Genomic DNA, 13,107 nt, shown 5'->3' on the forward strand with positions numbered 1-13,107 from the left:
AAGGGTTCAGCAGCAAAGGTGAGCTGCAGAAGGAAAAATCCATGAATTTAAGGTCAGACAGTTGAGATTAGCCAGTCCGAGAAAGAAATTGTATATTTAAAGTCTGATTTAAAAGATAACACATAGGGGCGCCTGGGTGGCTCAGTGGGTTAAAGCTTCTGCCTTCGACTCAGGTCATCATCCCAGGGTCCTGGGATCAAGCCCTGCATCGGGCTCTCTGCTCAGCAGGGATCCTGCTTCCTCCTCTCTCTCTGCCTGCTTCTCTGCCTACTTGTGATCTCTGTCTGTCAAATCAATAAATAAAATCTTTAAAAAAAAAAAAAGAATAAAGTCGTTTAAAAAAAAGATAACACATAAAGGAGTAATCATAAAATGTTGTCAATGGACTTATAACATGTGAAGATATACTTGTAGGACAGTAATGGCACAGAGGAGGGAGAGAATAGAGCTTTGTAGGACCAGCGTTTGTATGCTGTTGGAATTAAGTTTACATTAATCCAGTTTGCTTTAAATTAAGATGTTAATTGTAGTTTCCAAGTAGCCACTATGAAATAACTCCAAAAAATACATAATAAAAGAAATGTCAAGGGAATTAGAATGTTATGCTTGAAAATGCCTATTTTACAGATCTCATGAGGAGATACTGTTATCATCTCTATTTTTGAAATGGGGAAACTGAGGTCCAGAGAGGTTATACTGTTTATTTAATAGAATCAAAACTGAAAACCAAGTCCATCACAAAAATCCCTACGATAGGTCCTATGAAGGAAATAAATGAAAATCTTGGGTAGAACATAGAAATGGTTAAGCTTTATTATTTTAATATCCATGTCTTACAGGCACTATATTCTTTTGACTCCAGGTCAGGAATTTAAAGCTCAGGAATTGGGGCGCCTGGGTGGCTCAGTGGTTAAAGCCTCTGCCTTCAGCTCAGGTCATGATCCCAGGGTCCTGGGATTGAGCCCCGCATCGGGCTCTCTGCTCAGCAGGGAGCCTGCCTCCTCCTCTCTCTCTCTCTCTCTCTGCCTGCCTCTCTGCCTACTTGTGATCTGTCAAATAAATAAAAACCTTTAAAAAAAAATAAAGCTCGGGAATTTAAAGCTCGGTGTTTTCCTGCAGTAGTATTTTTAGTAAGCGGTAAAGCTGAATTTGAATGCAAGTGTATATGGCTCAAAGCTTTCTGTTCGACCATGCTGCTTTCACATTGCAACCTAAATATCGAGATGGTTTTAGCACACACCACCAGTTATGCATGCTAGTAAATAACTCAACAGGACAACACAAATATTAGAGAAAAGCAGTACTGAATTTTTCTTTCCTGGAGTTTCGTTAATTCACAGACGGGAGCTTTCTTATTTGTTTCCTCTTTCACAGAACCTGAAATAACTCAGGGCTTTTAAACAAAACAACCTGGGTGATCTGTTTCTAGTTTTACTTTACTCAGTTTTACACCTGAGTATTACTTTGCTTTACATCAATTGTCGTATTCATCCATGCATTAAAATATTTACAAGGATACAGATGCAGCCCAGCACTTGTTTTTGTCTTTTTTAATTTTTTAAAAATTTTTTTATTGAAGTATAGTTGACACACAGTGTTTCATTGTTCCCAGGTGTACAACTGCCACACTCACCACAAGTGTAGCTGCTATATGTCATCATGCAACATTATTATAAGATCATTGACTATATTCCCTGTGCTGCACCTTTCATTCCCATGACTTCTTCAATCTCTCTAAATTTATAAAAATCTACTTGCTCTGATTCTGGTTATGTGTCACTGGGGTCTTCTCAGAAATATAAACAAATGCAGGCGGCAGTCATTGTTCTCTTCCATCAGCAAAAGAGGACTATAAAATTCCATGATTTAATTTTAGGAGAGTTTATATTTATCATCTTCTTGGTATTTATATCCTTGACTATTATCAGAGACTATTTCAGAATGCCCATTGCTCTTAGAAGAATTTGCTTTTCTAGGCTGCATTAAGGAAATTCAGGAGATTTCAACATAACTGTATGACTAGAGAATCTGTGCCCTTCCTGGATCTAAATAAGGAGGCCACTGTTTAAAGTTCTCACTGTAAGGGAACATTGCATGAAATGCTTAGAAAAATGACACATTTTCTTTCTCCTAACTCCTAATTCAGCATAATTTTCCTCTTCAGGTTCCAGGAAATTTATACTTCCTTGTTTAAAAAAAAAAAAATTTTTTTTTTTAAATAAAGTTCAGCAGAACATCCTTGTATTTTAAATTTCTGATTTTTTCTTTCAAGATATCCCAACTATTTATTTATTTATTTATTTACTATTTTGAATTGTATCTACTAATATGACTGATTTTAGAGATCAAATCAGTCAAATGAGTAAAGAGGAGAGGGATAATAATGTATAAGGAACATGTCTTTTGGTAACAGAAAGGAACATGGCTGCTTAAAGGCATTCAAATTCAGGTTTTTAAGTTAAAAAACTGCTAGACCATTAAAACATGTTGCTGATCAAAGGCCTGTGGTTTCTCAAGTGAGACATTACAGACTTCTTCCCTTAGCAATTTGTATCAAATAGTTTTTTTGAACTTTGACTAGATTTAAAATACATATTTGGTTGGGTAACCTACCAAATTTTTGCATAGTGGAGACGACTAAGGAGCTCATTCTGCCAGATTAATTCATATTTGTATAAACCCCAAAGAATGCCTCTCCTGCCATTTCTGAGGAAATACGTGAATTTTACTTTATCATTGTAATTACCATTACAAAATTTGTGACTCTTCATACGACTCTCTGTATTAATCGAAGATTGTGCACGTGTGCTTATTTGAAAATGACCAAACAAGTGTACTTAGAACATTCTTGTGCCTTGCTCATTAAATGTTAGACAGGGTTCGGATGCATCTTCACCATGCATGCCCTCGTTGTGACACATTTGCCATTTATTGAAAGCTTTGAGTAGTTCTTAACTTTGAGTTTTCAAGAAATACATGTATAGCTGGGTACTTGGGTGGTTCAGTCCATGTTAAGCCTCTGACTTTGGCTCAAGGCATGATCTCAGGATCCTGGGAGGGAGCCCTGCGTCAGCCCGGCAGGAAGTCTGCTTCTCCCTTTCCCTCTCTTTTGCCCCTGCTCATGCTTGTGTTGCACTCTTTCTCAAATACATAAATAAAATCTTAAAAAAAAAGAAATACATGTTCCTTTTGGAATGTATTTCTGATTCGGTAATAAAAATTATCTACTTCAAACTTCTATTTTTGTTTAATTGAAGAGAACTAGGAATATAGGACAAGCTATTTAGTTATTACTTGTAGTTAATTGCCTAGATGAATCAAAGTTTTTCTTACGACTTTCAAAAGAAATAATTTAGATAGTATGGCCAATACAAGCTACAGTTATTATTCATTGCCCTTTAATGAGGAGTCTCTTAATTGCAAATAACAGAGACAACTCAAAGTAGCTTGACCAAAGTGAGAATTTGTTGGCTCCCGTAGCCAATCATAGAAGGGGCAAAGGGGTGCTTACTCAGAAACTACCCAATCCAAGGACGCTCCCTGTCCCTCCCGTCTGCCCCCTATTCCCAGCTTCTCTCTGCCAAATTTCTCATCACTGCTTTTCCTTGTGAGTTAGTGTAAATCTCTTCTACTGTAGATAGACTTTCTTTATTTGGTAGGAAGAATAGCCATTTGGAGGTAAAGAATAGGCTATTTTGGACTCAGCTTCCGTCTCAGGGATCACCTACTGTAGGTCAAATGTCATTAGTAAATGTTAGATGCCTGTGTCAGCCATCATTATCACTATTTGAATGAAGAGAAGTTGGGGGGTGGGATGAGAATCTTCTAAGCCAAGAGAATAACTTAATTGGAAACATGAAAGTAAATATCATTTTCTAAAATGGCTCAGTGTGGTTGGGATGTAGAGTACAATGCAGACAACAGTGATGAGAGATGGTGCTTACAGAGGTAGTTTGGGACTAGATTGTAAAGGGCCATAGATAACAGTTAAGAATTTTGACTTTTCAAAAAATACAGTGGGAGCCATTGAAAATAAAATTATGGCTGCTGTGAAGTGTGTAAACCTGGCGATTCACAGACCTGTACCCCTGGGGATAAAAATATATGTTTATAAAAAATAAAAAATTAAAAAAAATAAAATTATGGCATCACTTTTTTTCCACATCTGATATTTAATCTTTATTTTTTTTTATGGAAAATAGCCAATGTATACTGCAATGAAGAGTTACATAATAACTCCAATGTACACATTACCTAGCTTTAAGAGTTACTAATATATGACCAATCCACTGAAGAGTTTGAAGGAAGGCAAGAAAGGAGATTAACATTGTGCCACTTCCTTTGTTTAATCTTCACAATGTGCCTTATGGAGTATATAGTATTCCCACTTACTCTAATTACAAATGAGAAAATCATCCAAATGAGGAATGAAGTAGCAGTGCTGGCCTTCTAACCCACATCCAACTTACTTCTTTTTTTTTTTTTTCTTCATGTCACAGAGAGAAAGATCACAAGTAGGCAGAGAGAGAGAGAGGGAGGCAGGCTCCCTGCTGTGTAGAGAGCCCGATGCGGGGCTCGATCCCAGGACTCCGAGATCATGACCCGAGCTGAAGGCAGAGGATTAACCCACTGAGCCACCCAGGTGCCCCATCCAACTTACTTCTGAACTCAGGTTCTTCCCCATGCTACAGCATGCTGCCTCTAATTCTGATGTTGGCATGATTCTGTTGAAGAGACAGCTGCTGATCTGCCCTCCTGCTGTGTTGGGGCTGTTGACCCTATTCAGGATGGTAGACTTCTCTGCTCTAGCCACTCTTCCTCCTCCAGGCTCACCAGGATCTAAGTCTACATAAATGCTCAACCTAATCAGCTGAAGTAACTATTTAGTCCAGCGATTCTCACAGTATGGTCCCCAGACTAACAGCAGTTGTTAGAAAATAAAAATTCTCAGTCCCCCACCCCCATCCCAGCCTACTGAATCAGAAATTCGGAGGCTAGGAGCTCATGATGCCTGTATTGCCATTTGCTGTGTGGGGTTTTTGTTTTTGTTTTTGTTTCCTATTTGCTGTGTCCTAAAAGCATGTCCTAAAAGCATGTCCTAAAAGCATGTCCTAAGTTAGGAATTCTTATTCAGACAACACCAGCAGTCTCACTGGAGTTGTTACATAACTTCATGGAAAGGAATTTTAAGGAATTTATACAGCCTATATTTAAAGTGCTTGATGGTGCCATCTGGTGGTGTAAGCGCTATAGAACATGCAGCTCTATTACTCTGCTTTGGGGATAGAATGTGAGTATTTTTAAAAAATCAGTTTTATAGGGTACCTGAGTGGCTCAGTTGGTTAAGCAACTGCCTTTGGCTCAGGTCATGATCCTGGAGTCCTGGGATCGAGTCCCACATCAGGCTCCCTGCTTGGTGTGAAGTCTGTTTCTCCCTCTGACCGGTCCCTTCTCATGCTCTCTCATTCTCTCTGTCTCTCAAATAATCTTTTAAAAAATTAGTTTTATAGGGGCGCCTGGGTGGCTCAGTCAGTTAAGCATCCAACTTTAGGTTTCGGCTCAGGTCACAAAAATCTCAGGGTCATGGGATCAAGCCCCGCATAGGGCCCCATGCCCAAGTAGTCTGTTTGGATATTCTCTCCCTCTGACCCTTCCCCCACTCGCATGGATGCACGCTTGCACTCTCTCTCTAATAAATAAATCTTTTTAAAAATCTGTTTTTAGAGTAAAAGTTTAATAGAATAGCCAAACATAAGATGTACAAAGAATTTATCTACTATAAAACCTCCATTGAGGATTCTTAGATGTGATACCAAAATACAAGCAACAAAAGAAAAATAGCTAAATTAGGCTTCATAAGAATAAGAACTTTTGTGCATCAAAGGACAGTATCGAGAAAGTGAAAAAGCCCACAAAATAGAACATATTTGGATAGAACATATTTGGAAGTCATACATCTCATAAAATATATGTATCCAAATATATGAAGTACAATTAAAATTCCACAACAAAAAGACAAACAACCCAATTAGAAATGAGTGAAAGACTTGAATAGACATTTCTCCAAGGACAATAAAGATATGGCCAATAAGCACATGAAAAGATACTTAACATTATTAGTCATTAGATAAACGCAAGTCAAAACCACAATGAGATACTGCTAAGATGGCTTGAATAATTTTTTAAAAAGAAACAGAAAATTAAAAGTGTTGGAGAAGATTTAGAGAAATTAGAACCTTCATACATTGCTAATGGGGATGTAAAATGGTGCAGCTACTGTAAAAATGTTTGGCAGTTCCTCAAATAGTTAGACATGGAATTATCATAGGACCCAGCAATTCCACAAGTAGGCATATACCCCAGAAAATTGGAAACAGATGTTCAAATAAAAACTTCTACATAAAGGTTCATAGCACCATTATCCATAATGGCCGAAAAGTGAAAACAACCCAAATGACCATAAGCCTATGAATGGAGCAAACAGAATGTGGTTTATCCATACAATGGAATATTATTTGGCCATAAAAGAAATGAACTATTAATACAATGATGAACTTTGGAAACATTATACTACATGACAGAGGCAAGCACAAAATGACATATGTTCTATGATTCTATTTATATTAAATGTCTAGAATAGGTGAATCCATAGAAATAGAAAGATTAGTGGTTGCCATAGGTGGGGGTATGGGGGGACATGGCAGTCACCACCCAATGGATATTGGGAGATTTCTTTTGGGTCAGTGCAGATGTGCTGGAATTAGGTAGTAGTGATAGTTGTACAATATTGTGGATGTACTAAAAGCAAAGGAATAGTATACTTTAAAATAGCTGAGATGGTGGATTTTATATTGTACAAATTTTACCTTGATTTTTAAGAAGACCTCCATTGATCGGCAAGAGTCCAGAACCTTTTTAGATGATGATGGTGATTATGATGATAGATAGATAGATAGATTTTGCCCATAGTTGTTGCTAATATGTATGCTACTGGTTCTACTTTTTTTAACATTAAATTATTTATTTATGCTTTTGTAACTATAGTTAACAGAGTTTTTGTTGCCATGTATATTTTAGTCATTATACATGATGGTGGGTTTTCTTTGTTTTTTGTTTTTTTTTAATTTCAGTGAGTCCTACTCTAAATGCTTAAAGAGTATTTAAAACTCCTCAGAGACATTTCATTGGTATTTCTTCCCCAAAACTACCTGCAATTCACTTTTTAAAAACGATTTCTATTGTTTTTTTTTTTTTCTATGACTGCTCTACAGTAAGAATATACTAATTTATAATCCTACCAACAATGGAGGAAATTAGGGGCGCCTGGGTGGCTCAGTAGGTTAGGTATCTCCCTTCAGCTCGGGTCATGATCCTGCAGTCCTGGGATGGAACCCCATGTCAGGCTCCCTGCTTCTCTCTCTCACTCAGCCACTCCCCCTGCTTGCACTCTCTTGCTTCCTCTCTGTCAAATAAATAAATGAAATCTTAAGAAATGGAGGAGATTAATGTTTGCATTGTCTACTCTGTTTCAGGCACTATGCCTGGATCCTTTCACATCCATTGTTTCATTCAATTCCCACATGTACTGTATTATAAAGTGACAACAGTTGTTGACAAAGTTTATAAACAGACAGCTGAAGATCAGAACCTAGCCACTTTGTCTCCAAGTCTTGTTCTGTTCCCACAGCCTTACCAATATTGAATTTTCTCTTTTTTAGTTCCTATTCATTAGAACGATTCAACATTCTTCCAGGTGATTGTTTACTGTTTACATGTTCACATTCATAATAATCTTTATCTTTTGTCCACTCATTATTAATGGATTTTAAACTGAATTTACCTTGTGAACACTAGGTATTACATATCAGAGCTTTGTCATAATTTTTTGGCTTTTGTTTACTGTTTTACAGGCTCTTGATGGAAATGTATATGATCACCTGAAGGATTATTTAATAGCCTTCAGTCGAACTGAGCTAGAAACATGCCAAGCTGTGCAGAACACATTCCAGTTTTTATTAGAAACCTCCAGCAAGGTAAGGTACCTTTAATGTAATATGTGGTATTATCCATTTTAGAATCTAAAATGTTTCATATATAAATAAAATGAAGGTACCAATACATTAAAAGAATGCTTTTAAAGGGCAAATTTCTTGGAAACAGTATTCCTTCTAACAAAGTTGGAAGGTGTTCTCTTCTCCTTGATGAGTTGGCACAACGTGGAAAAAAGGGAGGTAATGATGCAAGTTAGATCAGGACATGAGTCTGCTGCCATGTATGTTGCTTTTGAGAAGAAATGATTTAAAGAGTTTTACCTTCCACTCAAAATAATTTGTGGATGCACTCAACTCATGCGGGGACAACAAGATCATGTCTCAATTCAAAGAATAATAAAAGGGCACAAAAGGAAAAGTAATATTTTATAATCATTAAAGAAGTGAATAATAAAAGGGCACAAAGGGAAAAGTAACATTTTATAATCATTAAAGAAGTGAATAATCTTTTTTTTTTAATTAACCTTACCTTTTATATACTGTCATACTCTGATAGTAATCTTTTTATTCAAAAGTGTTGAGATCTAGCAGGTTTGCTGGCATGTTCACACTGTGTGCAGAGAAAACAAACAAAATTGTTTGAATCCCTTAGGATCTGATAGATTAAAATTTTTTGCAACAGAAAAACTATCCTTTTGAAAATAAATTGTTCTTGTGATTAATAATGTTATTTTTATTCCGATAAATGCATAGCAAATATCTCCTGACTGAATGCATGCATTTGTAAAAATATATTCATCTTATAATGACTATTTTTGAAGATCCAGTTCGGTCCTCTTTTTTGGCAGGGGAAGCAGGAACTGGCTAATACCTTAAGATATTGTTTAGAAAAGAATCAGTGTTTCTTTTTTTTTTTTTTTTTTTTTTTTTTTTTAATTTTTTATTTTTTATAAACATATATTTTTTATATACATATATTTTTATCCCCAGGTCTGTGAATCACCAGGTTTACATGTAGTGATCCAAAGGGACACGTGCACCCGAATGTTTATAGCAGCAATGTCCACAATAGCCAAACTATGGAAAGAATCAGTGTTTCTTAAGAAGAGTCATCGACTCTTCTTCTTAAACACGTCATTATGTATATATTCTTGTTTTCAGTATACCATAGCTCTAATTCTGTTTTTTTAAAAATTCAAAATATAAAGTTAATATGGAAATATAAAGATCACTGGTCTGGTGCTTTGAAATCCTGTCATACTTCTATTTTCCTTTATTTTTACTCTCCAGAACCTAATACAAGACATAAAGGGATTGATGCATGGAAAGAAGGATGGGCAGAAAGATGGATAGTTATGTGAAAGGAAATGTAAAAAAAATGTTACTTAGGGGTACTGGTGCAACTCAAAGTTAAGTGTCTGCCTTCAGCTCAGGTGTTGGTCCCAGACTCCTGGGATCAAGTACCACACTGGGCTCCCTGTTCAGCAGGGAGTCTGCTTTGCTTCTCCCTCACCCTCTGCCCCGCCTTCTGCTGTTCCCCCTGCTTGTGTGTGCGAGCAGGCTCTCTCTCTCTCTCTCTCAAATAAGTAAATAAAGTCTTTAAAGAAAAGAGAGAGAGTAAAGAAAATTGTTAATTGAAGAATCTAGGTAGTGGGTATATAGGTGTTTCCATACAGTTCTTTTTCTTTTAATGTTATGTATATTTGACATTTTCCATAAGATAATGTTAGAGGAAAGAGTCTATAAAAACATCTTGGCTTTGTTCCTTTTATGGAGTGGTTGGTTTTTGACTAGTGACCAAATGTTTTATATTCATTAGTCCATTCAAAGTTTCCTTTCCTTTTTTTAGCACTTTTTAGTAACTTATTCTTTCCTCGACAATCGTCCATTTTATTTATCAAATTTGATGGTGTATATTTGTGTATAAGCTTGTGCGCCTCTACAGTTGTCTCCTTTTTCATTTTTAATAGTTTGTACTTTCTCTCATGTTGATCAGATTTACCAGTCTATTTTGTTAATCTCTTTTAAGAGTCAGCTTTTGTTCTGTTTCTCCATGTTGTTTATTTCTTTAATTTCTGCCTTTTTATTTATCATTTCCTTCTACTTTATTGCAGCTTATGTGCTTATTTTTTTCCGGCATGTTTTGTATTAGATCCTGTTATAGTCTTTCTTGTTTTCAGGTAATTTAAAACTATTTAGGGCTGTTTGTTGTTTCTACATGTTTTTCCCCCTTATTAACCCATGAATTATTTAAGAAATGAGTTTTCCCAGTTTTCATTCAGTGGGAGTATGTAGTGGGGTAACATTTTTCATTTCTAATTTTATTAGAATTTTTTTTATTTTATTACATTCTAATTTTATCAGAGAGATTGCCCTCTGACAAAACTGTCTGAGATCTCTTTTTCTGAGAATGAGTTAGATTGGATATAGTTTGTAAAGCTGGTAAGTGTATAGTCTTAAAAAATAACTAATATTTTACACGGCACTTAATTTTCTAGGAGTTTTTAGTACATCCTTTGAGGTTGGTACTCTGATGCCCATTATATAGCGCAGAAAATGGACTCAGGACACTTATGTGACTGCCTGAGGTTGCACACTCACATGTTGCATTTTTCTTTGCTCTGCTACTATACTATGTTATCTCTCTAACTTGTATTATTTACACAGAAAATGAATTTAAAATGTATAAACTGATTTGGACACATAAAGAGATAAGCTTTCATTTTCCTCTTCAGTCACTTGTATGAACATTTTGTTCCCAGGGGATAAGGAATAAATGAGATACTCTTCTGTTTAGATTGCAAGTAAGAATGATGTAACTAGGGGAGATGAGCCCTTTTGTTCCAAATACCAGAAGGGCTCATAACTCCATTTTATTCCATGTGCTTTTCTGTTACAAAGAATTTGTTACGCTATTCTATACTGCTAAAAGAAACACAGTGATCTGATAACTCAGAGAGAAGTTTGAGACTCTAGGTTTTAACCTCTACCATTATTACTTTGTCTTCTTGGGGAAGGAGTTTATTCCCCCTTCCCCCACCATATCTAAATTGTAACTGTATGTATTTTCAAAAATACTTTGGGGGTAATCCATATTGACACACTGTAGCTGTTACAGTGTTCTCTATATCTTTCATCCCCTGAAGGGAAACACCTGGCCCTAGGAGCTTTTTTTAATTTTAATTATTTATGAAGCTTGCTTTTCTCCTTAATATTTTATGAAATGCTTTGTATATGTAACTGAAGCAGATGTTGACATAAATATTTTCTCTAGGATAGTAACTCCAAGATAGTTCTGCTGGTCTTTATAGTTCATTCATGTGTGCTTGCTTTCTATCTGCATAAGAAAACTCCTACTAATTAGTAACATAGCTCTTTAAACAATTCAGAAAATGGAAGTGTTTTTCTATATTTCTTTGGAAATTAAATTGTCTATTATTGCCATTCTTAACACTTTGAAGGCTAAGAAAAAAGTAAGTGTAATAAAACGAAGGGGAAAACTACATGATCCTCTCAAAAAACAAAGTGGGGAAAAAAAGACACAGAAAAACATTTGACAAAATTAAACATTCTTTTATGATAAAAACACAAATTAGGAATAGAAGGGAACTTCCTTAACAGATAGAAGGGATTTATGAAAACCCTGTGGTTAATATCAGGCTCAGTGGTAAAAATGTGAAAGCTTTTCCTCCTGAGATAAGAAACAAGACAGAGATGCCCATTTTCCCCACTGTACTGGAAGTCCTAGTCAGATCAGTTAGTCAAGGAAAAAAAAAAATGGGGCACCTAGTTGGCTTGTTGGTTGATCATCTAACTAGCTCAGGTCATGATAGTGAGGTCTGGGATTGAGCCCTGCGTCTGGCTCCATGCCCAGCAGGGAGTCTGTTTCTCCTCCCTCTGCCCCTCTTCTTTCCTCTGCTTGTGCTTGCTTGAGCATGCACTCCCTCTCTCTCAAATAAATGAGTAAAATCTTAAAAAAAAAAAAAAAGACATCCAAATTAAAAGGGAAGAAGTAAAATTATCTGTATTTGCAGATGACATAAATAGAAAATACTATAGAAATGACAAAAAAAGTACTAGAGCTGATAAATGAATTCAGCAAAAGTTACAGGTATAAGATCAAAACACAAAAATCAGTTGTGTTTCTATACTCCCATCAATGAATAAACCAAAAGAAAATTAAGAAAACAATTCCAACTGTGATAGTATCTGAAGAATAAAATACCACAAATAAATTTAAATAAGGGATTGAAAGACTTGTACATTGAGAAACTATAAAACATTGCTGAAAGAAATGAAAAAGGACCTAAATAAATGGAAATAATAAATATTTATGAATTGAAAGATTTCATATTACTAATATTGCATTATTCCCTAAAGCATTCTACACATTCAGTCGTTCCCTATCAAATTTTCAATAGCCTTTTTTTTGCAGGAATGGAAAAGCCAGCCCTGAGACTCATGTAGAACTCTAAGGGACCCTCAATAGCCAAAAACAACATTGAAAACAAAACAAAGTTGAAGGTCTCCCACTTCCCAGTTTCAAAGCTTACTGCAAAATTAATCAAAATAGTGTGGCAAAAGGATAGACATAGAGACCAATGAAATAGAATCAAGAACCCAAAATAAGCCCAAACATCTGTTGGCCAGTTGATGTTCAACAAGGTTTCCAAGGCCATTTAGTGAAGAAAGTCTTTTCAACAAAAGGTGCTGAGACAACAGGATAACCACATGCAAAGAGTGAAGCTGACCCCCTGCCTCATTCCAAATACAAAAATTAACTCAAAGGGTACCTGGGTGGCTAAATCAGTTAAACATCTGCCTTAGGCTCAGGTCATGATCCCAGGGTCCTGGGATGGAGCCCCGCCTCAAGTTCCCTGCTCTGCTTCTCCCTCTCTCTCTGCCACTCCCCCTGCTTGTGCACTCGCTTGCACTCTCTCTCTCTCTGTGTCAAACAATTAATTAAAATCTTAAATAAAGGAAAAAAATTAACTTAAAATGAATCAATGACCTAAAACTATAGAAGAAAGCATAGAGGTAATAATCTTTATGACCTTAGATTTGGGAATAAGTTTTTAGTTTTAATATTAAAACACAAGCAACCAAAGGAAAAAAG

General features: G+C 35.9%; 1 protein-coding gene across 2 annotated transcripts in view; it reads left to right on the forward strand.

Moving 5' to 3' along the window:
- The window catches only part of FCHSD2 (FCH and double SH3 domains 2), a 288,812-nt gene that overhangs the window by 213,578 nt on the left and 62,127 nt on the right, over nucleotides 1-13,107 (forward strand). For both annotated transcript variants that reach the window (XM_059133356.1, XM_059133365.1), the window contains exon 9: nucleotides 7,911-8,033. In XM_059133356.1, the coding sequence (XP_058989339.1) occupies nucleotides 7,911-8,033 (123 nt within the window). The remainder of the gene's footprint in view (nucleotides 1-7,910; nucleotides 8,034-13,107) is intronic.

The sequence above is a fragment of the Mustela lutreola genome, chromosome 1 (genome assembly GCF_030435805.1).
Source record: "Mustela lutreola isolate mMusLut2 chromosome 1, mMusLut2.pri, whole genome shotgun sequence".
In the NCBI taxonomy this organism is placed as follows: Eukaryota; Metazoa; Chordata; class Mammalia; order Carnivora; family Mustelidae; genus Mustela; species Mustela lutreola.